Below are 26285 nucleotides of genomic sequence, written 5' to 3' on the forward strand. Positions count from 1 at the left end.
ACAAAAAAAAAAAAAAAAAAAAAAAAGCAGATCGCCGCCATTACAAATAAAAAAATAAAATAAATCGTAAATCTATCCCCTATTTTGTAGGTGCTATAACTTTTGCACAAACCAATCAAATACGCTTATTGCAATTTTTTATTTTTTTAACAAAAATATGTAGAAGAATACGTATCGGCCTAAACCGAGGAAATTAAAAAAAAAAAAAAATTGGGATATTATAACAAAGTAAAAATGTTTTTTTTTTCCCAAATTTTCTGTCTTTTTGTTTATAGCGCAAAAAAATAAAAATCGTAGAGATGATCAAATACCACCAAAAGAAAGCTCTATTTGTGGGAAAAAAATTGATAAAAATATAGTTTGGTTACAGTGTTGTATGACCGCGCAATTGTCATTCAAAATGCGTCAGAGCTGAAAATTGGTCTGGGCACGAAGGGGGTTTAAGTGCCCAGTAATGAAGTGGTTAAAAAAACTTTTTTTTTTACATTTTTCTTCCACCAGGTGAATGGGTAGGGGTACGATATATCCCATACACAGGGTGGGGGGGCTGGGATCAGGGGGCCCCGGATTATGATAAGCGCCCCCTCCCCCAGTCCCCGACAACCAACAGCCAGGGTTGCCAGAAAGAGGCCCCTGTTCTCATCAACATGGGGACAGGGTGCTTTGGGGGTGAGGGGGGACCTGCAGGGCACCCTGCCCCAAAGCATTCCCCCCCCCCAATATGTTGAGGGCATGGTACGGTTCAGGAGGAGAAGGGGGGGCGGCACTCGCTCACACCCCCTTTCCTTTTTTTTTTATAAACGTTTTATTGAGTTACAATATGTGTACATACAGCTGATTCGACACTACGCAGAATGTCGTCAGTAAGTGCATAGTCAACAGTACGTAACATTTCGCATAAACAACGGACGAAATCCGAGAAGTAATACGTGGCGTAAAAGTAAAACGCTAAAAAGGGGGGGGTGGAGGGGAATGGAAAAGGGTTAATGATGCATTCCTTTCTGGTCAGTTAACATATACTCTCGGACGAGAGGAGAAACAAAGTCTACATCTTGCATGGTGAAGCCTGAGACCTTTGGGGGGTCAACCCAGCCACCGCCCACCCGTCGGGGATCATGCTGTGGGCGGGGAGGGGCCCATAGAGGCGCTCAACGAAGGGTGTAATGTTTGGTCCAGTAGTGTTCGTCTAATTAGCGGCGAAAGCAGTCGCTTCGTGGATGCTGTAAATGGGTAAAGGAATTGAAAATTGGTCTGTCTTCTAAAAGGTCATCTGGGAGTTCTAGAGGCGTGTATGGTCTTGATGTGGTTCATTAGCCATGGCGTCCAGTTACCCGGGGAGAAGAGAGTGGAAAGACGTAATCTGGGGTTGAGGGGGGAATTAAAGTTGAGTGGGAGGCAGAGATGAATCAGTGTGAAAGGCCCCAGAGCGGTCGGGCTCAACCGGTAAAGTATGGGGGGGGGGGGGGAAGACAGCTATGGGGGACGACTGGCGTCTCTGTAGTGGGACCAGCATGCCCAGGTGAGCCTGAATTTGTCATGCGTGTCCCTGGCCTGGTGTATTACACGTTCCATTTCCTCTATTCTGTCGACTCTGGACTCCCATTCGGCGACAGTGGGAGGAGAGGCCGATTTCCAGTGTAGGGGAGTACATTGGGTGGCAGCGTTTATGAGGTGAAGAGTGAGTGATTTACGGTACTTTGAGGCGGCCCCGGATGAGTGGTGTAGGAGGTATTGGGCGGGAGTGAATTCAGGCGAGCAAGTGGTGATGCGGGAGATGAGGTCGTGCACCGCCACCCAGAATGGTCTGATGAGAGGGCAGTCCCACCACACGTGAAGGAGGGAACCTGTGTCTGATTGGCATCTCCAGCAGGTGGAGGGGACGTTGGGAAAGATTTTATGCAACTTATCGGGTGTTCTGTACCATCGAGAATAGAGCTTAAATCTGTTCTCTTGGGCAGAGACATTTATTGAGCCCTTGCACACCCCCTTTCCTGACCTGCCGGGTAGCGTGCTCGGATATGGTATGGACTTTGGGGGGACACCCACGCCGGTTTTTTCAACGTAGGGGTTCCCGTTAAAATCCATACCAGACCCAAGGGCCTGGTATGCCAATGGAGGGAAACCCATGCCGTTTTTTTATTTAAAATTTCGTGTGGAGTCCCCCCTCATGATCCCTGTTCAGAACGCATGTGCAAATCAGATGCATGCCCATAGGAGACAATGGACCCGAGCCACACCACAATGCCTAGAAAACACACGTTTTTCCTGCAATGCTTCGCACATATGTGAACCAGTCTCATTAAAATCAATGTATTTTATAATCTTATGCGAATTGGATGCGGTTTAAGCTGCAACCAATTCGCATAGGTGTGAATCCGGCCTAAAGTGCAGATCAACTCAATCACAAAAATATCTCATATCGGCTTTATCATGTTAATATTGAAAACATTTAAAAATTGTTAAGTCGTCAGATTTAATTCAAATAACACCTGTGTTCCTGCCATGGAGGTCCTGGTGCAAAACACTTCCTGTTATGAGGGTTTCCACTGTCTATGGTGTCACCTACACCTCTGGGAGGAGAATCCTTTAAAGGATTGCTCCTCATCCACCGATTACCTTTCACTTTACTGTGGGAGTTGGGAGTCCAAAATCCATGTCTGAGGTGGGAAGATCCTTCCATTGCAGGTCCTCAGGTACAGATTCCTCTCCAGCAAGGAGAACAGTGAGCAGCATATTCATGACATCATCAAATCTCACCCCAAATCTGGTGAGACTACCTGTGACGGACAGCAGCACCTGAGAAGGTCTTGCACTGCAGATATACACAGCCAATTAACATTTCTAGATGTTCCTAATAACAATATCCTCACTTCATGTCCACTTTAATGTAATGGGCAACCATGAGCAAAATTTTGATGAAACTTTGGATGGGTACAACTTTGACCAGTGATAATGGACTGTTGCATCGTATAACATTCATGTACGACTTTCATGCCATTTTTGACGGTTAACAAGGGGGACGGACACATCTAAAATTTTGAAAATCCAAACTCAATTCACTGAAAATAAAAGGCAGACCCCTTCAGAGTTTTTTTTAAAAAAAGCTTTAATGTAAAAAAATAAATAAAAGTTGGTTCTGTACACTAAATATTTACAGGAAAAGCGACAATTGGCATCAATTTTCCTTCCCCAGCAGGAAATCATCCATACAGCTCTGCAAAGGAAAAAAAAAAAAAAGTCAAATCTTAACTCAGGTCAACTGATTGTGGAAGATATTAAAGTGGAAGATATTAAAGTAGACTTTACAGGAAAACATTATTCCCCCCCAAGTGAAAGGAAAGGGGGAGACACAAACCACCTGGATTCCTATTCGCTCGTTTTCCCCAGGATCCTACGACCATCAACTGCACAAAACCTTATGGGAGGTGCAGGAAGGACTTGTTGCTAAATTTATTCTCTATCATCGATCCCGGGAGAAGGCAAAGTAGCTGCCGTCATCATTGCCAGAAGCCGGCTGTGAAGGAGTATTTTTAATTTAAATCTTCTAAAATGCTTATTAAACCCCCCCCCCCCCCCCTTTTAAATTTGGCATTTAAAGTGATTGAAAAATGATTATATATATATATATATATATATATATATATATATATATATATATATAAAATAAACATTTTTTTTTTTTTTTTTTAATAAAAGTACACATATGCCACCGTCACATGAGATTAAAAGAAAAAAAGAAGTATCGGTATCGGCGAGTGCTTGAAAATAAAGTATAGGAACTTGTACTCGGGACAACCCTAATTTTTTTCTATAATATATATTTATTATCAGACGAGGTCAGGAAGTGACGAAACGCGTCAAGTCATAACTCACAGCCAACTATCGAAAGTGACGCAATGCGCTCCAAAGACCAGGAAGTAGGAAGGACGCGAGTTTACTGGTAACACAGACGGCGTTCCTCTACAATACGGCCAAGCGCATGCATATTATCATTTACATTGCTTGAAACTTTGTTTTTTTTGATACGTGTGTGTGTGTAATTTATATATATATATATATATATATATATATATATATATATATATATATATATATATATATATATATATATATATATATATATATATATATATATATATATATATATATATATATATATATATATATATATATATATATATATATATATATATATATATATATATATATATATGTATAAAAAAAGGGGGGTACTGTTGGGGTCACAATAAATCTTTGAACGATACTGCTCTATGTGGAAAATCTTTTTTCTTATATGTGATTTTGGACTGCATATCAAGCAAGGCTTAGTGGTGGAGAGTGCAATATGTGAAGGAGATGGTTAATATTTTACGCTCATTGGATTCTTACCTTTGGTAAGTGCATCCCCAAAAAGGGGATTGTCCCCCCACATGGTGAACGAAGCACTGTGCACTGACCGTATAATATATCACATCCAACCACTTCTGCATCACTATCAAATCCTATATGCAATACATATAGAGGACTTTCAAACGACAGTTTGAGTTTAGCGCTGTTAAAGGAGTTGTAAAGGAAAAACTTTTTTTGCCTAAAATGAATGTCTGCAAGGTAGACAGACAGAATAGTGTAATGATTCTGTTAAAAAACGAGTAAATACCTATTAAATTCCTTCATCTATATCACCTCCGGCATTCTAGTTTCTGTTCTCTCATTCACTTCCTGGTTTGCATCGTTCGTTCATGCAAGAATTACATTTCCCAGTATGCATTGCGGCACGCCCAGTAATTCACACCTCCTTGAAGTCTCTAACACGTAGAGAGCGTCCTGTCACACAGATGTAGTTCCCAGGAGGGGGTGAGCACATTACTGACCACCGCAGTAAAGCCTCCCTTCACGGTGGTCAGTAAAATCAGACAAGCAGGAAGTGAACAGAACAGAGAAGAAATAGAGCAACTTCTGAGCAAAAACTAACAATGAGGAAGTGAAAAGAGGAATGTCTGCAGGTAAATGATGCTTATTATGAAAAAAAAAAAAATTTCCTTTACAACCCCTTTAATATATAAATATATATATATATATATATGTGTGCCTGCTTTGTGTAATGACATTGCACAGAGCAGCCCCAAACCTCTTTTGGAGCCCCCCTGCCGGTGCTGTCCGCTCCTCCTTCCTAGAAGTGCCCCTTCAGCAAGCCATGTGTTTAGGGGTCCTGGGTTTAGTAACACTTTAGGTAAGGTTGGTGACCTGTCTTTTCTCTTCTGCAGTTGAGATACAGCTTAGTCACCCCCTCCCCACCCCCACCCCTCCTGTCGGCTGTGATAGTACTCCGTACCTTCAGTTCCCCAGACCACAACCTCACTTCCCGGGTGCCATAAAATACGGGACCAGATTTCATCTCACCTGCTGCAGCGCCCTCTCCTTCTTCATCCTGGCGTAGAATTGCAGCACGTACGGATTGGCGGTCACAGCCTTGGCATCAAAATCCATCACCCGGAGGCCCTCGAGGCTGCGCGCTCTGGAAAGGGCCACGTACGCCTGACCGCACTCAAACACACGTGATAAGGAGATCTCCACACAGTCCAGGGTCATCCCCTATGGGAAGGCAAGTGTGAGTAATTGGGGATTCCCATTACATCCCCCTCCCCCTTTCCCTTCCGGGGAAAAAGGACTCACCTGACTCTTGTGTATAGAGATCGCCCACGCCAACTTCAGCGGTAACTGCTGGCGGGTCAGAAAGACTCCGCCCTGAGCTTTGATGACCCAGCGCTCCGTCTTCATCACCTCCGTGGCACCGCAGAGGAAGTGCACCTTGGGCAGGGCTGTGGACCAAAAAGGTAAAGTTCTTGAAGAAAACACCATTACATTGATGCAAAGCTCCCAACTGTCCCTGATTACGAGGGACTGTCCCTCCCTCCTCCCCAGTTGTCCCTCAGTTTGGTCTGATCTATATAGTTGTATATCAAAAGGTGTTTTCAGCGCCAGTGACGGCTGGTGCTCAAATTTTTTTGGGGGGCGCAAACGGAAAAAAAAAAATTGCAGCCTCACTGTGCCCATCACATGCAGCCACTGTGCCATCAATTGTCACCACTGTGCCATGCCATCAAACAGCAACTGTGCCATCAATTGTCACCACTGTGCCATGCAACACAGCAACTGTGCCATCAATTGTCACCACTGTGCCATGCAACACAGCAACTGTGCCATCAATTGTCACCACTGTGCCATGCCACCAAATGCAGCCACTGTGCCATGCAACACAGCAACTGTGCCATCAATTGTCACCACTGTGCCATGCCACCAAATGCAGCCACTGTGCCATCAATTGTCACCACTGTGCCATGCCATCAAACGCAGCTACTGTGCCATCAAACGCAGCCACTGTGCCATCAATTGTCACCACTGTGCCATGCCATCAAACAGCAACTGTGCCATCAATTGTCACCACTGTGCCATCAATTGTCACCACTGTGCCATGCAACACAGCAACTGTGCCATCAATTGTCACCACTGTGCCATGCCACCAAATGCAGCCACTGTGCCATCAATTGTCACCATTGTGCCATGCAACACAGCCACTGTGCCATCAATTGTCACCACTGTGCCATGCCATCAAACGCAGCTACTGTGCCATCAAACGCAGCCACTGTGCCATCAATTGTCACCACTGTACCATGCCATCAAACGCAGCCACTGTGCCCCTCAATTGTTGCCACTGTGCCAATTGTCACCACTGTGCCCCATGATGCCACTGTGCCCATTGTCACCACGGTGCCCCATGATGCCACTGTGCCAATTGTCACCACGGTGCCCCATGATGCCACTGTGCCTCTTTCCCTGTAAAAAGCACTTACCTGAGGATTCCATGTCCTCCCTTGATGTCTTCTGCCGCCGTGGTGAAGCTTCAGCCAATCAGGTTCCTGATAACCAGAATCCGGGAACCTGATTGGCTGAAACGGCCGTTTGTCTTATACAAGGACCGCAGGTTGCCTGCGCTCCGAGTATAGACATCCGAGAGCCGGAGGGCGGTACTGGAAAAGCCTATCAGAGCCGCTGGCTTTGATAGGCAGTACCCCTCAGCCAACCAGCTGCTGCTATTCGGGTAAACGGCGACCCATGTCCGGTTATATGAATAGACCAGGCAGCTGGCAACCAACAATAACATACATTTGTGCATTTATGCACGAATGTGTGTTATTTGCGAGAGGGGGTGGAGCTGCAGCGCCCTCTATAGATGGCCGCCAGAACTGCGGTTAAAATGTCAAAATGACATTTTAGCCGAATAAAAGTTCTTAAAGGGCCCGTTTTTTTTTTTTTGTGTGTGACTGCGGGAGGGGGGGGGGGGGCGGCGCCCTTGCGTCCCTATGGACGGGCCGCCACTGTTCAGTGCTAAACCTTTTATCCAATTTCTAAATTGCTGCATTTGTAAAATTCCATAGAAGTGGTAAAAAAACACTTGTGGGTTTAACCAATCTTGTTGTTGTTTTTTTTTTTTGTGTACAATTCTCATGTAAGGGGGTGTGGCAGGGGGTGTGTCCTATTCCTGCATACTTTTTCTGATAGGTGTCCCTCATTCCCATCTCAAAAAAGTTGGGCAGTATGATGGAGGGGACTGAAGGTCAGATCCCATGATGCATTGGGCATGCTTTGCTCTTCTCCTGCACAATTGTTGCCGTCCACCATTGTAATATAATAGAAGGGTGAGACCCTGACACCCCATCCATGGTTGGTCCAGGGGGGGAGTTTAGGTATTAAAAGCCGGGTGTCACCTGTCCCAATGTAAGCATGTACAGCATCTCACAAAGCAAGTACACCCCTCACATTTGCGTATATATTTTCTTGTATCTTTTCATGTGACAACACTGAAGAAATTAAATTTTTAGCCAGATTCAGGTAGACGTGCGTAACTTTAGGCAGGCGTAGCGTATCTCATATACGCTACGCCACCGTAAGTTAGAGAGGCAAGTAGAGTATTCACAAACAACTTGCGTCCTAAGTTACGGCGGCGTAGTGTAAATGTGCCGGCGTAAGCGCGCCTAATTCAAATGTGGAAGAAGTGGGCGTGTTTTATGTAAAACTAGAAAAGATACAATTTCTGGGGAAATTGTGCGACGTGGTCTTGCCTCCACCAATACTCCTGACTGGAGACAGTGCCCCTGGAGATGTAAATGTGATCCAACAGTGTGTCGATCCATTGCACCATCAAAACTGCACCATCCTATTTGCCCCATCAAAAACTGGTTGCTATGGACGGGTTGCCATGGACGGGTTGCCTGACCCCATGTAAATGACGTTTTGAACGAACGGCGCATGCGCCGTCCGTGGACGTAACCCAGTGCGCATGCTCCAAATTACGCCACAAAGACTCATTGCTTTCGACGTGAACGTAAATTACGGCCAGCCCCATGCACTGACGACTTACGCAAACGACGTAAAAATTTACAAATTCGACGCGGTTCCGACGTCCATACTTAACATTGGCTGGGCCATCTTTTTGGTGGTTTATCTTTACGCCTGAAAACGCCTTACGTAAACGGCGTATCTTTACTGCGACGGGCAAGCGTACGTTCGCGAATAGGCGTAATTTGCCGTTTTACGCATTCTAGGCGTAAATCAGCGTACACGCCCCTAGCGGCCAGCGTAAATAGACAACCAAGATACGACTGCGCCGGCGGTCGCATCTTAGCAAAATTTAAGCGTATCTTAGTTTGAGAATACGCTTAAATATACGACGGCGCAGATTCAGGGTTACGACGGCGTATCTACTGATACGCCGGCGTACCTGAATATGGCTATTTGTATCTACAATGTTGTGTAGTGAGTGTACAGCTTGTATAACAGTGTGAATTTGCTGTCCCCTCAAAATAACTCAACACACAGCCATTAATGTCTAAACCACTGGCAGCAAAAGTGAGTACACCCCTAAGTGAAAATGTCCAATTTGGGCCCAAAGTGGCAGAAGGGAGGGGGAACCGAGCTGGTGCCGTACTTTGCCACGGCCCGGTCTCCTGGGGAGTGGGGACAGGGTACCTGTTAAAAACAGGAGGGGGGCGGTTGGAGGAATCAGATAAGCGGAAGGAAGTACCACTTTTGGGTGGACCACCACTTTAACGAATCGATTCGAAACCAACCGACATTTTTTGTTCTGCATATGTCTACTAATTTCTTTAAGATGACGTCACAGTTGGTTGCGTCAATTCAGCAGCTCATTTTAAAACTAGAATCGTCAGTCCCAACTAATAAGTAGGATAGTAGTCCTCGGTGGGGGGGGGGGCTTTATGCCTCGTATAATGTGCAACTGATCATCAATTTACTTATGAATTATAAGACGCACCTTTTCCTGAACCCTCAAAGCCAACCACCACGCCACGGGCCCCGTTCACCAATCCGCGAGTCACGTCCAAGTTTTTGGCCAACATCACCTAGAGGAGGAAAAATAAAATAAAAATATAAATATATATTTTTTTAAAGGAGGGTGGGTCTGCTGCCTCCACACGTTCTCATTGTATGCTCCACCATCCTCTGCACAGCGATATTTCTACATGCTGCTGGGGAAGTTGGTTGAGTGACCCCATTAGATCCGTCACCTCATCCCTTTAATAGATAAGGGGAGGTTGGGATTATGGTGGTGCCCAATATACAAAAGATATAGATATATATATATTATTATATATATATATATATATATATATATATATATATATATATATATCACACACACACACACACACACACACACCTCAGAGGGACCCCAGAGAACTGGGTCCCTGGCTTGGCACTCAGATACTCCTCAAACGTAACCCCACTGGCATGCTCGGTCCCTGGCTTGGCACACAATGTTGCTCTCCAAGCGTCACCTCTGCTGGTTGGGTCCCTGGCTTGACATCTGCTGAAATTTCCAGATTCTTCCCCGTGCCCGGTTGGAGAGAATTCTGCTCCGGTACTTGCTTCAGCTCCTCACTGTGGTCTCCGGTAATAAGGTAGATGGTCCCTTTAGTGGCGACAGCTTCCCCTCTACCTCCGACCACTACAGGTTCTCCGGCCGGCAGAACCGTCACTTCTGGTTGGACTGCAAGACGTAATCCCAACCCTACGCTGCTCTCTTGCTTCTGGATAGACCCTCAGACAGCCAGATGTGCCTGGGATAGGCCTCAGGCTTCGGCCTAGCAGCCTGGGCAATACAACACACATCCACCCAGACAGCTGTCCAGGTGGCACAGAACCCTGATCACCTGACTTTACCCAAATAGGCTCTCCCAGCAGGCCAAGGGGCCCAAGAAGATCCTTGCCCATTGGCCGAGACACCCCATTTATTCCTAATCTGTCCTTGCACAGAACCCTGATCACCTGACTTTACCCAAATAGGCTCTCCCAGCAGGCCAAGGGGCCCAAGAAGATCCTTGCCCATTGGCCGAGACACCCCATTTATTCCTAATCTGTCCTTGCAATGCCCTTATCTAATGTCACCAGGTACCCACAGGATACCCTGCCATCTAGTGACAGAAACGAGAAGTGCAGAATTAGGGCCAAATCAATGGATCTCCCATTAGCCAAGGCAACCATCACTTGGCAAATACATTTAATAACAACCCTGCCTAAACCTCAGGGTGCTACATTTGGACCGTTCTGTGTGAACACAAATTAGAACGCTGGGAAATAAAAAAATATATATATATATAAAAAACACCTTTGCAGACCCAGAGTTGATACTTAGGTTATGCCAAACTGGAAATGTATTTTGCGCCAGAGAAAGGGAAATGCAACCTTGGCAAGTCCCAGGAGGAATTGCAAGACTAAAAAGACACAGGCATGACCCCCCAAAAGCAGGGGCATGATGGGATTTGTAGTTTCACCCTCAGCTGCTCCAGGGAGACATTCACTACAGTATGGCTCCTCCCATGTAGCAGACATCATTAATTCAGGATTTGTACAATGCGAGAATACAAAACCCAATATCTGTCTCTTGCGTCTGTCTCCGTTCTCACCTGAGCACCTTTCTTCAACTGCAGCCGCTGGCCCACCGGACACTGCGAGTCCATCGTCTTCACAAGCATCGGGTCGCTGTCTATCGCCTCGTACGTGTGCGCGTCACCTGCGATGGGATGGTAAACCCGCGAGAAGGGATGACATAAGTAATGGAGGACGGAGGATCATGGGAAAATTAGAAGGATGCTGATGGAGGAGAGCATCTTAAAAAAAAAAAAATAAGCAGAGGATTGTGGGAGCTGCGGACCGCCATACCTGGCAATTGCTGTAGTCGGCGCTCGTTGGTCAGATCCACGTCATCCTTGTGTGTGCACAGACGTGTGGCCAGGATCCCTTCCCGCTCGATTTTATGGTTAGCGGTCAGGAGAAGCTGCCTGGTCACTTCTTCTATACATCTGGGGGGGGAGGCGAGGATAAAGAACCAAAAATATCACACATGTTCTGCCAGTCATGGGAAGAATATGATCAGCATATAAAACAAAACCACACAAAAAAGAAAAAAAAAAAAAAGAAGAAGGAGGGGAGGGGGGAATGGGATAGAAATAGAATAGCAAGACAGAACAAAAATCGAATAACAAATAAAAAGGAATAGGATATAGCCATCTTCTGAAATTCAAATTTGAAATAGAATAAATTTGAATAGAATAAAATGAAGAATATAACCAATCTTTCAAAATGTGAATTTAGAATAATTTTTTTTTTTTTTTTTTTTTTTTTATATAAATAATAATAATAATAATAATAAATAATAATAATATAGATATAGATAGAATATAACAATACAACCACCTTCCTAAATTCTAACTTTGAATAGAATTGGAAAGAATAGAGCAGAAAAAAAACAAATAGGTAGAATATAACAAATTCTAACGTTATTTATATGCAGCGAGGGGCACACTTTACTAACCCAAAACAATGAACTTCTCTCATTTGAGCCCCACCCTAGCTAAAAATCATATTTCTAACCCCCCCCCCCATAATGGTCCCTGTATGTAAACAAGCACATGCTTACTACTCCATGGAGTCCAGCACATTGCCTTCCTGCCAGCCCGAGGTGCTTCAACTTGCTCAGCTATCCGAGAACCCGCGCATGCGCAGACAAAATGTCTCTGCACGGTCTATAGGAGGGTCTACAAGTTGTCGTTCCCCCCCCACATGTGGGCAGACTCCCTTCTCTGCCAAGTACCCATAGACTGGAAAAAATTTGCGGCGGTTTTGCACACGTGCAAACACGCGATGGGTCCGCTCATACACAAGATCTTGCATTAAAACCCTCGTTTAGACATGTGCAGAACGAGGGAAAAAAAAAAAAAAAAAAACACGTTACGTTTTTACATAAATTTGTTTTTGCCATTTGGTTGGTTTCTGCAAAACTATTTTTCCTGATTCAGTCGAACTGAACTCAAGTCAACTAAATTCAGAAAGTGAATTGATTCAAAATGTATTCGATTCAAAATGTTAATTTTGGAAGCTGGTTATATTCTACCTATTGTCGTCCGTCCCCCCCACGTACGGGCGCGCATAGTTACGGCGGCGCAGCGTTTCGTATTTACGCTACGCCGCCGTAACTTGCAAGTGCTGTATTCACAAAGCACTTGTTCCGTAAGTCGCGGCGGCGTAGCGTAAAAGGGGCCGGCGTAAGCGCGCGTAATTCAAATGTGGAAGGGGGGGGCGTGTTTTATTTAAATTTATGATGACCTGACGTGATTGACGTTTTGTACATGTACATATCCCAGTGTGCATTGCTTTCAAGTACGGCGAAACGACGTATTGGTTTCGACGTGAACGTAAATTACGTCCGGCCCTATATCGGCGTATCTAGGAAATTAGCATATTCTACGCCGACAACAATAGAAGCGCCCCTAGCAGCCAAAGTTATATTGCACACAATTCTACGCCGCCACAATCAAGTTACGTCGGTGGAAGAAGCCTATTTTTTCAGCGCAACTGCCTTTGAGAATCGGCGTAACGCTACACGGGCGCGGAATTCAAATTACGGCGGCGTATCTGGAGATACGCCGCCGCAAAAGGTATGTGAATCTACCCCAGTGTTTTCAGCTACTACAGAATACCTCCCCTGACAAAGCTGCTCCTCTCTCTCGCCACACACATACACAGTACAGTGATGGAGTGCCATCACCCTGGAACAGAGGTGTGTTATTGGCAGGATCACCAGGTGAAAGTAAACTGGGGAAAAATAAGCTATCTGGGGTTTAGATACACTTTAATAGCTCACAGTAAATAAACCCCCCCCCCCCCGTGATGAGAGATCCGCTAAAATAACTGGAATGGAGCGCTCAGTGCAGAATGTAGGTGTCCATGACTTACCTGCCCAGCCGAATAGCCTGTAGGAGGTTAATAAAGGTTTTATCCGTCTGTCGCCTGACCTCGGTCAGCTCCATGGTCAGATGGATGCAGCGCCTCCAGCTCTTCGCCTGTGAGGAATAAAAAAAAACAGCGGAGTTAGAAAAGAACTTTGGTGCTGCCCGACTCCGGACACTGAGGTCTGATCTTGGACATAGAAGTTTTATTCTGTAAAAATAAATAAAAATGTTAATAAAAAAAATATAAAGTAAAATGCTTGTGTGTGTAACTGACCCAGGACTGTCTGCCACAACGGACTATACACACCGACACCCTAAAGCAGGGATATGCAATTAGCGAACCTCCAGCTGTTGCAGAACTACAAGTCCCATGAGGCATAACAAGACTCTGACAGCCACAAGCATGACACCCAGAGACAGAGGCATGATGGGACTTGTAGTTTTGCAACAGCTGGAGGTCCGCTAATAGCATATCCCAGCCCTAAAGGGTCACTCCACCTAAAAACGATCTTGCAGAATCTGGTAGATGCTGGAGAGCCAAATCCCCAGACAGGGGTCTGTGATAATGAGAGCTTGGTGCCAAGTTCCCCGGGGTCTGTACACCCGCTGTGCCCTTACTAGGGGTTCCCACCATCCCTGTGCTGAGTTCCCGGGTCTGTACACCCGCTGTGCCCTTACTAGGGGTTCCCACCATCCCTGCACTGAGTTCCCGGGTCTGTACACCCGCTGTTCCCTTACTAGGGGCTCCCACCATCCCTGCACCGAGTTCCCGGGTCTGTACACCCGCTGTGCCCTTACTAGGGGTTCCCACCATCCCTGCACCGAGTTCCCGGGTCTGTACACCCGCTGTGCCCTTACTAGGGGTCCTCCCCATCCCTGCACTGAGTTTCCGAGTCTGTACACCCGCTGTGCCCTTACTAGGGGTTCCCACCATCCCTGCACCGAGTTCCCGGGTCTGTACACCCGCTGTGCCCTTACTAGGGGTCCTCCCCATCCCTGCACTGAGTTCCCGGGTCTGTACACCCGCTGTGCCCTTACTAGGGGTTCCCACCATCCCTGCACTGAGTTCCCGGGTCTGTACACCTGCTGTGCCCATTATGAGGGGTTCCCACCATCCCTGTACTGAGTTCCCGGGTCTGTACACCCGCTGTGCCCTAACTAGGGGTTCCCACCATCCCTGTACTGAGTTCCCGGGTCTGTACACCCGCTGTGCCCTTACTAGGGGTTCCCACCATCCCTGTACTGAGTTCCCGGGTCTGTACACCCGCTGTGCCCATTATAAGGAGTTCCCACCATCCCTGTGCTGAGTTCCCGGGTCTGTACACCCGTAGTGTCCATTATGAGGGGTTTCCACCATCCCTGTGGCGAGTTTTGAATGGCGCAGGGAAGCGTTAGAGCCTCAGTCCGATTTTTATTTGTCCACACAAGGACAGTATAGGAAGTGATGAAAAATCTCTTCCATGGGGACGCAACATGTGTGTGCTCCTCACCCAAAGGGACCCAGACATTGTACAAGGAAAAGTGAAAAGGGTTTTTTTTTTTTGGTTTGTTTACTGTGGCTAAAAGTACCACTATAAAAAAAATATATATATATATATATATATATATATAAAAAGATAGAGATAGATATCGTATTTATCGGCGTATACCACGCACTTTTTTGCCCTGAAATTCAGGGCAAAATTGTGGGTGCGCGATATACATCGATACCCGCTTTCCGCGCCTATACCGAGCGCAGTACACTCGTGTATAGTCGGGCAGGCTCGGGTTCTCTCGCAGTCACGTCCTGGACGTACAGGACGTGACCGCGAGAGAAGCCAAGCCTGCCCGACTATACACGAGTGTACTGCGCTCGGTATATGCCGACTCAGTAGTTAAAACTCAGCGCGGGAAGCGGGGACCGAGCAGGGAGGACACCGCAGAAGGACGCTGGACCCGATGAGGAGGACACCACCGAAGCCCCAGACGAACGCCGGACCCGCCGATGGACGCCGCGCAAGACACCAAAACTGTAAGTACTAAAATGTTTTTTTGTTTTTTTTACAGGAATGCGGGTTCACTTTAGGGGTGCGCACAATACCCTATATATATATATATATATTTAGAGCTGCACAATTCTGGCTAAAATGAGAAGAGGTCAGCAGAGGACAAGGTTATTAGTTTGGATGGCAGAGGACAAAAGGGCAGAATACAGGGGGTCCGTAGGGCAGTGTACAGGAGTCAACTAAAATCTAGGGGGGGGATGGGGGGGGGCACAGCCTTCCCCAGCACCCCCCTAGATCCAGCCACCTCAGGAATTTTTGAGTTGAGATCCACTTCAGACATATTTGGGAGTCAGATGACACTTCTTACCTGGAAACAAAACTTGGTCTGGCTGGAAGCTTGAGTGACGGGCGGAAGCTGTAGGAAGTCTCCACAGATGATGAGCTGGATCCCTCCGAAAGGTTCGTCCCGGCCGCGTACAGCTCTGCAAGAGACACGGTCACCCTTCAATATTCATCAACTGGTCATCGGGTCGACAAACTCCCAATTTGGGTTTGTACATACCGGGCAACGGTCTCCAGCTTGTCGAAGAACTCGCCCTCCACCATAGAGATCTCATCGATGATCAGGTGACGGCAACTTATCCAGTGCTGGCGGACTCCGGGCCGCATCGCCAATTCAATACACTGCTCCAGGGGAGCCTTCCCAGAGCCGATTCCTGCAACACAAAAGAATATTGTCCAAGGGACTCCAAGGAAACAAGTGGGGTCCAGCAGTAAGGGGTTCTAATCTAAAGTGCACCAGGCTTGCTATAGGAGGCTCCCAAAGCAGAAGCCCACAGCAGGAGGAGAGTGAGGTTCCTGTGCTACATAATTACACAAAGAAGGGAAGCGTTACTTTTACTTTTTATATTTTTTACTTTTTATATTTTTTACTTTTTATATATTTTTTTATTAAATTTAATGTCATTTTATTCCTTTGGGCCCGGCATGTAGCTGGATATTTACTAACCTGCAAACGCGTGCAACGTGGTGCCACCGATATGACAGGCCGCTACTCCTGTACTCGCTGTGGCATAAGTGCTTTTTGGAGGAAGAGCGCCAATGATCCTCTTCAGCAGATAAGACTTCCCTGTGCCTGGAGGGAAAGCAAAATACCAACATGAAGAAACCAGGAAAGAATACTATATATTATACAGGTCAACTGCCACCACCGAGGATACCATTCCAGTAATCTAAAAAGTGAATAGCGCTGTGAAAAGGTAAAAAAAAATAAAAAATAAAAAAATAAAAGTATATATATACACAAATAATAATGTATTAAAAGAAATCTATATATAGGTTTTATTTTATATATATTATATACAATAAAAAAATAAAACCTATATATAGATTTCTTTTAATACATTATTATTAGATAGATAGATATTAGATAGATAGATAGATATTAGATAGATAAAAATACACATTTTATAATGTGCATTATTAAAAAATAATAATGTATTAAAAAAAAAAAATCTATATATAGGTTTTATTTTGACTTTTTTTATTATATATATTTTATTTAAAAAAAAAAAAAAAAGTGTGTGTGTGTGTATATATATATATATATATATATATATATATATATATATATATATATATATATATATATATATACACACACACACACACACACACACACACACATATATATTTTATTTAAAAAAAAGTGTGTAAGTAAATAAAAATAAAACCTATATATAGATTTTTTTTTTTAATACATTATTATTTTTAATAATGCACATTATAAAATGTGTATTATTTTTTTATCTATCTCTATCTAAATAATAGACATTTTATAATATAATGTGCATTATTAAAAATAATAATATATACAATTATTTTTTTTTTTTTTAATACACACACACACACACACACACACACACACACACACACACACATACATACACATACACACACATACACACATATAAAAACACCCTGCATATTGTTTATTTTATATATTATCATAATTTTTATTTTATTTTTTAATATAAAAAAAAATGTCCATGTATATGTCCATTTCAGGTGGTTCTGACCAACCTGCACTGCCAGTGAAGAAGACGTTTTTCCCGCCGAGGACGGTGCTCAGAACCAGCGACTGTTCGGTGGAGAGGTTCATCCGTTGCGGCATGCTCAGCGTGGGCTTCTTGCTGGGACGCAGCTCCGAAATCTGAAAACGTTGGTTTACAGTCACATATAAAAAAACATATGCGTTTTAAAGGAAACATATAAACGCTGTACATAAATTAATATTATATCATTTCCCCCACAAATAGAGCTTTCTTTTGGCGTTATTTGATCACCTCTGCGGTTTTTGTTTAGACAGAAAATTTTGAAGAAAAAAAATGTTATATGCAGAGTTGTTCAGGTATCTCTTCTGCAGCAAGTCAGATAGACTCCGCCTTATTTCCTGGCTGGAGAACCTCCAGAACCTTCTAGCCCTTTCCTCCCCAGCCCACCCTTTTCATTCATCATAATGAGAATTGAAGTGCCACACCATAAGTGCAGATACACTTATGATAGATATATATATATATATATATATATATATATATATATATATATATATATATATATATATATATATATATATATATATATATATAAAAGGAAGGGGTACAACCCAAAAAGTATCCAATACGTTTCAAGGGTCCAAGCGTACCCCCTTCATCAGGGCTTGATTGACAAACCAGTTCAAACCAGAAGTGAACTGGACCTACAATGGAATTCTTCCCAGTCTAAGTTACAAGCACAGGCCTTGTCAGCAGCTTGTTTGGCCAAACTCTTGGACCCCTGAATCACGTTGGGTACGTTTTTGGGTTGGACCCCTGACTTTTAATGGAATAAACTTGTATGTTGACCTCTTAGCATTGGTGTGGATCTTCAATTTCAATCCTCGTTACACTACGAGCCAAGGAGAATGGAGATCCTCTGGGGTGTAGAGGGGAAACTGATCATTTACACCGACCTTCCTGGAGAATGCTTGCAATTCAAAGCAAATCGCATATCAAAGCGAGTTTCCCCATAGAAGTCAATGGAAACTAAAATAATTTGTTCCGTATTGACTCCTATGGCATGCAATACCGCATGGGGCCAGAGGTAAGGGGAGCGCCAGAGAGACTAGGAAACAGATGGAAAGGCCCGAGGACACCTCGGCAAACCTCAGAAAGGCTCAGGAACGTAGAATTTCTGAGCATCTTCGAACGGCTACGCTCAGCTTCTGCCCCCCACCTCAGGCAAAACGTGGTACTGCACACCGCTTTCGTCCATAGAGAGCGCTGGAGCATCGCCCCCTCTGGCTCTCGCCCGCCACTGAGTCTAATAACATACATTTATGCATTGCATGAATGTATGTTATTGTTGCCAGCTGCCGCATTCAGAGATGGCCGGAAATTAAGCGCCAGCCACCTGAATAACGGCAGCTGGTTGGCTGTGCGGAAGTGCCTATGAGAGCCAGCGGTGAGTACAGCCCTCGGCTCATGGATGTCTTAACCTCGGAACGTACGTTCCTTGGATAAGACTGACGGCCATCTCAGCCAATCAGGTTCCCAGATTCTGGTTATCGGTAACCTGATTGGCTGAAGCATCACCAAGGCGGGAGAAGACTTTCGAGGGACGTGGAAGGAGTAAGGTAAGTGCATTTTACAGGGCACAAAAGCGACAATGGGCACAGAGGCGACAATTGAGGGGCACAGTGGCTGCGTTTGATGGGCATGGCACAGTGGCTGCATTTGATGGGCATGGCACAGTGGCTGCATTTGATGGGCATGGCACAGTGGCTGCATTTGATGGGCATGGCACAGTGGCTGCATTTGATGGGCATGGCACAGTGGCTGCATTTGATGGGCATGGCACAGTGGCTGCATTTGATGGGCATGGCACAGTGGCTGCATTTGATGGGCATGGCACAGTGGCTGCATTTGATGGGCATGGCACAGTGGCTGCATTTGATGGGCATGGCACAGTGGCTGCATTTGATGGGCATGGCACAGTGGCTGCATTTGATGGGCATGGCACAGTGGCTGCATTTGATGGGCATGGCACAGTGGCTGCATTTGATGGGCATGGCACAGTGGCTGCATTTGATGGGCATGGCACAGTGGTGACAATTGATGGCACAGTGGCTGCAGTTGATGGCATGGCACAGTGGTGACAATTGATGGCACAGTGGCTGCAGTTGATGGCATGGCACAGTGGTGACAATTGATGGCACAGTGGCTGCAGTTGATGGCACAGTGGCTGCATTTGATGGCACAGTGGCTGCATTTGATGGCACAGTGGCTGCATTTGATGGGCACAGTGAGGCTGCATTTCCCCCCCCCCCAAAAAAATTGAGCACCTACTTTCCGCAAACCTTCCTTTCATTGGACACTCACCAGACTGTTCTCAGAAGACTCCGTCCTGGGCCGTTTTTGTGGACATCCATTGGCTACATTGGGCCCTCGGTTGCTCAGCCCCTTCCTCTTTACGGGGGTCTCTGTATTGGCTTTGGCCCGCAACTCATTGGCTTTCTCCACGTCTTTTTTCTGCAAGGGGCTGATGGTCTCAAACTTGCGGGGGAGCCCGGCCAACAGCCGCATGCGGTCATTCACCGGCTTCTCCTTCTTCCCGGCTTCGTGTTTGATCATCAGCGTCCTCATGAAGTGCTTCAGCTTGTCGGAGGGGCAGTTGGAGATCAGCAGCTGGACGTTGTCCGGTTGGAGGACGATGGAGCTCTTCCCGTCTCGGATGAAGCGGGTGAAGAGTTGGATCTGTTTGAGGGCGAAGTTTTGGGGGAGTTTCCCATCGCTCACCTGCAGGCACAGCTCCCGGAACTCGTTACGGCCCAGAGAGGTCAGCGCGTTGCGGATGACTTTCCTCTTGAGCGTCTGGCCGGACATATTGAGATATTCTATGGTGACGCTGCTCTGGATCTCCGCGGATAAATGGTCGGCCAGGTTCATCGTCGTCCTAAAACAGAAAAAAATAAAGTGTAATATTTGTGATGTCCATCCCGGATCCATCTTCCTGGAGTCACGGGGCAGCCAGTCCTTGGATGGGAACCAGTTCGGCTCTGCTCCGTGGCCCCCCCCCCCACCTCAGGCCAAACGCGGTATTGCACACCGCTTTGGGTTGAATCATGCTCGTCAGTTTTTTTTTCAAAACAGTGCTTGTATTGCGAAACGCTCGTTAACCGCGTTACTGGCAATCCGAGGTTCCACTGTAACTGCGCTAACAGTTGTTGCCTTCTCGCCAAGCTGCTTGCCTATTGTCCTGTAGCCCATCCCAGCTTTTTGCATGTCTAAAATGTTAGACCTGATGTTCTAAAGCTGGCCATACACTATACAAAAAATAAAAAATAAAAATAAATCGTCTGAAATTCTGTCATTTAGACAGTTCCTCGTTTTTTGTAAACACAAAATGGGCACAAAAATCGATAATCATTGGGACGTCTTTGAGCCGAAAAAAAACCGAGAGAAAAGTTTGGAAATTTTCTGCCGAACAATAAATTGAAAGGTTAATGCATTTCCCATCCAAACTGTCTGCACTAGGTATACGCTAAAAAAATAAAAAAAATAAAATGTTTTTTTTATGTCCTCTGAACGATTTATCGGTCATTGCGTGATGGCACCATTGTTTGCGCTCACGGCCGGATGTTCGTTTTTAGAAAATGGGTTTGGCCGATTTTTCGGATAGTGTATGGCCAGCATTACACAGCTCTCTGGTCTTGGCCATTGTGGAGAGGTTGGAGTCTGATGGAATGAGGGGGTGGAGTCTGATGGAATGAGGTTGTGGACAGGTGTCTCTTGTACAGGTAACGAGTTCAAACAGGTGCAGGTAATACAGGTAAGGAGTGGAGAACAGGAGGGCTTCTTATAGAAATAATAAAAGGTCTGTGCGAGACCCGGGAATTCTTACTGGTTGGTAGGAGATCAAATATTTATGTCATTCAATAAAATGCAAATTCATTATTAAAAAAAAAAAAAAAAAAAAATAATATATATATATATATATATATATATATATAGACATGGAGAGAGATATATATAGATATGGAGAGAGATATATAGATATAGAGACATGGAGAGAGATATATAGATATAGAGACATGGAGAGAGAGAGATATATATAGATATATAGATATAGAGACATGGAGAGAGAGATATATAGATAGAGACATAGAGAGAGAGATATATATATAGATATAGAGACATGGAGAGAGAGAGAGAGAGATATATAGATATAGAGACATGGAGAGAGAGAGAGAGATATATAGATATAGAGACATGGAGAGAGATATATAGATATAGAGACATGGAGAGAGAGAGATATATATAGATATATAGATATAGAGACATGGAGAGAGATATATATAGATAGAGACATAGAGAGAGAGATATATATATAGATATAGAGACATAGAGAGAGAGAGATATATATATAGATATAGAGACATGGAGAGAGAGAGAGAGAGATATATAGATATAGAGACATGGAGAGAGATATATAGATATAGAGACATGGAGAGAGATATATATATAGATAGAGACATAGAGAGAGAGATATATATAGATAGAGACATAGAGAGAGAGATATATATATAGATATAGAGACATAGAGAGAGAGATATATATATATAGATATAGAGACATGGAGAGAGAGAGAGAGAGAGATATATAGATATAGAGACATGGAGAGAGAGAGAGAGATATATAGATATAGAGACATGGAGAGAGATATATAGATATAGAGACATGGAGAGAGATATATAGATATAGAGACATGGAGAGAGATATATAGATATAGAGACATGGAGAGAGATATATAGATATAGAGACATGGAGAGAGATATATAGATATAGAGCGTTGTGTAAATTGACGGCGCTATACATGTAATAAACACACACACACACACACACACATATATATATATATATATATATACACACACACACACATATACATATATACACACACACACACACACACACACACACACAATGTTTTCAGTGACAGCCCAATAAAAATCACATTACTGAGCGACTACAAAGAATATATACAGTCAATGGCGTAGCGTATGGGGGGGCAGGGGGTGCTGTGGCCCCGGGCGAAAAATTTAGGGGGGCGAAATTCCGTGCGGCTTGCCAATGCGTCCTAATTTTTATTTCCAGTGTCCCCCGATCTCTGGCCGCCATGTTTAATGTCCGGCGCCCTGTGATTGGGTGTATGGGGGTCATGTGCGGCGTGGGGCTGGCCAGTCCGCGATCCGTACATGACCCCCATACACCCAATCAGAGTGCGCCGGGAAACATTGAACATGGCAGCGGGAGACAAGCACTGGAAAGGAACCCGCCGGCGCTGTCTCCTCCTCCGCCTGTCCCTGTGGTGCAGCTCTGTGTGTGGAGCGGGGCTCGGTGGAGATGGGACCGGCTGGAGCGTGGATGGCCTCGGGTGGATGACGCTGCCTGGCGGGGACTCTACACTCTAGATGGGACTCGGAGCATGGATGGAGGTGCCGTGCAGCGTCTAACATGGAGCGCGCTGCGGGTGGATGGCGCTGGCGGGGAGTCGGGACAGAGGTAAGGAGGACTCAGAGGATGGATTTGCACACAGCTGTGGGGAGGGGGGTGTGAGTAGTACAGGAAGTAGGACGCAGACTGTAGGTGTCGGGGGTCAGTGTATGTTTTGGGGGGTCAGTATATGTTTTGGGGGTCAGTGTAGGTGTCGGGGGTCAGTGTAGCTGTCGGGTAGGTGTCGGGGGTCAGTGTATGTGTCGGGTAGGTGTCGGGGGTCAGTGTAGCTGTCGGGGGTCAGTGTAGCTGTCGAGTAGGTGTCGGGGGTCAGTGTATGTTTTGGGGGGTCAGTGTATGTGTCGGGGGTCAGTGTATGTGTCGGGGGTCAGTGTATGTGTCGGGGGTCAGTGTAGGTGTCGGGTAGGTGTCGGGGGTCAGTGTAGGTGTCGGGGGTCAGGGTAGGTGTCGGGGGTCAGTGTAGCTGTCGGGTAGGTGTCGGGGGTCAGTGTAGGTGTCGGGGGTCAGTGTAGGTGTCGGGGGTCAGTATAGGTGTCGGGGGTCAGTATAGGTGTCGGGGGTCAGTATAGGTGTCGGGTAGGTGTCGGGGGTCAGTGTAGCTGTCGGGTAGGTGTCGGGGGTCAGTGTAGCTGTCGGGTAGGTGTCGGGAGTCAGTGTAGCTGTCGGGGGTCAGTGTATGTGTCGGGGGTCAGTGTATGTGTCGGGTAGGTGTCGGGGGTCAGTGTAGGTTTCGGGGGTCAGTGTATGTGTTGGGTAGGTGTCGGGGGTCAGTGTAGGTGTCGGGGGTCAGTGTAGGTGTCGGGTAGGTGTCGGGGGTCAGTGTAGGTGTCGGGGGTCAGGGTAGGTGTCGGGGGTCAGTGTAGCTGTCGGGTAGGTGTCGGGGGTCAGTGTAGGTGTCGGGGGTCAGTGTAGGTGTCGGGGGTCAGTGTATGTGTCGGGTAGGTGTCGGGGGTCAGTGTAGGTGTCGGGGGTCAGTGTAGGTGTCGGGGGTCAGTGTAGGTGTCGGGGGTCAGTGTAGGTGTTGGGTAGGTGTCGGGGGTCAGTGTAGGTGTCGGGTAGGTGTCGGGGGTAAGTGTAGGTGTCGGGTAGGTGTCGGGGGTCAGTGTAGGTGTTGGGTAGGTGTCGGGGGTCAGTGTAGGTGTCGGGTAGGTGTCGGGGGTAAGTGTAGGTGTCGGGTAGGTGTCGGGGGTCAGTGTCGGGGGTCAGTGTAGGTGTCGGGTAGGTGTCGGGGGTAAGTGTAGGTGTCGGGGGTCAGTGTAGGTGTTGGGTAGGTGTCGGGGGTCAGTGTAGGTGTCGGGTAGGTGTCGGGGGTAAGTGTAGGTGTCGGGGGTAAGTGTAGGTGTCGGGTAGGTGTCGGGGGTAAGTGTAGGTGTCGGGTAGGTGTCGGGGGTCAGTGTAGGTGTCGGGGGTCAGTGTAGGTGTCGGGGGTCAGGTCACATATGTTCAAAAAATGGGAAAGAGTGCAGCGCTTATGTTGTTAAAACCATGTGTGAAATAAATGTTATACCTTGAAATGTAAACAAATGATATGTGAAAAATGTATTAAAAGGAAAACTAATGCAGAGTCCAAAAAGAACACAACATAGTCCGTAAAGTGTTAATTCCAAAAGCAAATCCGTGAAGGGTTAACTCCCAAAAAGACACATTGCTTGCCAAGAAAGTGAAGATAGAGTTTGGTGAATAATAAGTCCCAAAATTCTCTGGCAATACCCTGGTTTATTTTGGGACGTATTATTCACCAAACTCTATCTTCACTTTCTTGGCAAGCAATGTGTCTTTTTGGGAGTTAACCCTTCACGGATTTGCTTTTGGAATTAACACTTTACGGACTATGTTGTGTTCTTTTTGGACTCTGCATTAGTTTTCCTTTTAATACATTTTTCACATATCATTTGTTTACATTTCAAGGTATAACATTTATTTCACACATGGTTTTAACAACATAAGCGCTGCACTCTTTCCATTTTTTGAGATCTATCCTAAGTTTTTTTTTTTTGTAGTGAACTTAAGTGCCAGCTGCTTTCCTATACACTTAATCATCATTTGTTTTATTATCTTCTTAAATTAGAGCAGCCTTTGCCTTAGGGCTTCTTTTTTTCTAAGGTCAGGGTAAAGTGGTTCAGGGCAGGGGGGGTTGCCAACAATCCTTGCACCAGCCTTGGTGGTCAGTGTGTGGGTTAGTGGTCTGTGTATAGTATAGTGGTCAGTGTATAGTATAGTGGTCAGTGTATAGTGTAGTGTGCAGTGTGTGGGTTAGTGGTCAGTGTATAGTGTAGTGGTCAGTGTATAGTGTAGTGTGTGGGTTAGTGGTCCGTGTATAGTGCAGTGGTCAGTGTGCAGTGTGGTGGTGTGTGGGTTAGTGGTCAGTGTTTAGTGTAGTGGTCAGTGTTTACTGCATACTTACTAGTGTAGTGTAGTGGCCAATGTAGGAATCGGGTAGGTCAGTGTAGTGGACTCAGGGAGTGTAAAAAATCTGCAGGTTAAGGGGGGGCGCAAATTTCTTGCCTTGCCCCGGGCGCTGACAACCCTAGCTACGCCACTGTATACAGTATACAATATTATTCGTAAAATACAAAAATAATAAATAAAAATAAAAGTCGAGTTGAATTTCTGTGACGTCAGGCTGTGTGTGAATAGAGATCTGCAGAGAGATCCTCTCCCATGTCTCTGCCCCTCTATCGGTCCCTTCCTCTATCGGTCCCTTCCCCGGCACTCACCTCCTCCGCTCTCCCCTCCGTGTGTGATGATCTCCGCTCCGGTGTGTTCTCACCGCAGTCTCTCCATCCTACAAGTTTCAAATTTGTCGGCGTGGCTCATCCGCCAATCAGCGGCGAGACCTTTAAAAAAACAGCCAATCGGCAAACACCGAAATCACGCCCATAGACCGTTGGCCAACAGTGTTGTTTTGGTCACCTGATCGTAACATGTAGCCGCGTCCGCCATCTTGGTTGAGGGCAAATCTTCTTTTAAAGCCGCTGTTTCTGCAGAATACTTCGTTATCATCCTACTCCTCTTACTAACTCATCAAATGCCGTTCACACGTGTTATTAAAAGGTGTTTCTTTAACATACAGATTGGTTCATTTTTAGTAGCACGTCTTTATTCGGCGAATTGTTCTTTTTCAATCGCAAACTTTATTAAACATGTTATCATTCATGTTCTTTTCAATAATGCTGGTCACTTAGAACATTTGCCTTTAGTTGTAGCTGCCAAGGTAACCGACTGTTTATTGTTGCCATGGTGACCGCAAGCTTTAAAACAGGCACATTAAGGGGCAGACCTGCGGGGATGACAATATACTGTCAGGCACCTATAAAGGCACACGGCGAGGGTCCTAAGTTGAGGAAATGTATGTTAGGCACCTGCATGGGCATACGACGAGGTCCTTGGGTAAGCGAGATTTCTGTCAGGCACCTACAAAGGGCACACGGCGAGGGTCC

At 45.7% G+C, this 26285-nt stretch overlaps 1 protein-coding gene across 1 annotated transcript; it reads right to left on the bottom strand.

The window, feature by feature from the left end:
- Window positions 1-3089: 3089 nt before the first annotated feature.
- Window positions 3090-25674, bottom strand: PIF1 (PIF1 5'-to-3' DNA helicase). The gene is made up of 13 exons (XM_040360871.1): window positions 25563-25674; window positions 19711-20284; window positions 17375-17504; window positions 16302-16427; window positions 15855-16008; window positions 15660-15774; window positions 13312-13418; window positions 11239-11378; window positions 10983-11089; window positions 9332-9419; window positions 5674-5819; window positions 5401-5592; window positions 3090-3214 (listed from the first exon to the last, which is right to left on the bottom strand). The coding sequence occupies exons 2-13, from the start codon at window positions 20275-20277 to the stop codon at window positions 3176-3178; spliced, it is 1911 nt and encodes a 636-aa protein (XP_040216805.1). The 5' UTR covers window positions 20278-20284; window positions 25563-25674; the 3' UTR covers window positions 3090-3175.
- Between the last annotated feature and the right edge of the window lie 611 nt (window positions 25675-26285).

This window comes from Rana temporaria, chromosome 7, assembly GCF_905171775.1.
Source record: "Rana temporaria chromosome 7, aRanTem1.1, whole genome shotgun sequence".
Lineage (NCBI taxonomy): Eukaryota > Metazoa > Chordata > Amphibia > Anura > Ranidae > Rana > Rana temporaria.

What these genes read in the sequence shown, in the direction of transcription:
- PIF1 (XM_040360871.1), bottom strand. Translation starts at nt 20,277, where the DNA reads ATGAACCTGGCCGACCATTTATCCGCGGAGATCCAGAGCAGCGTCACC. An exon ending in CACGTTGCACGCGTTTGCAG is followed by an intron (nt 16,009 to 16,301) that starts GTTAGTAAATAT and finishes TTTGTGTTGCAG; the next exon opens with GAATCGGCTCTGGGAAGGCT. An exon ending in CTTTGAGGGTTCAGGAAAAG is followed by an intron (nt 5,820 to 9,331) that starts GTGCGTCTTATA and finishes TTTGGTCCACAG; the next exon opens with CCCTGCCCAAGGTGCACTTC.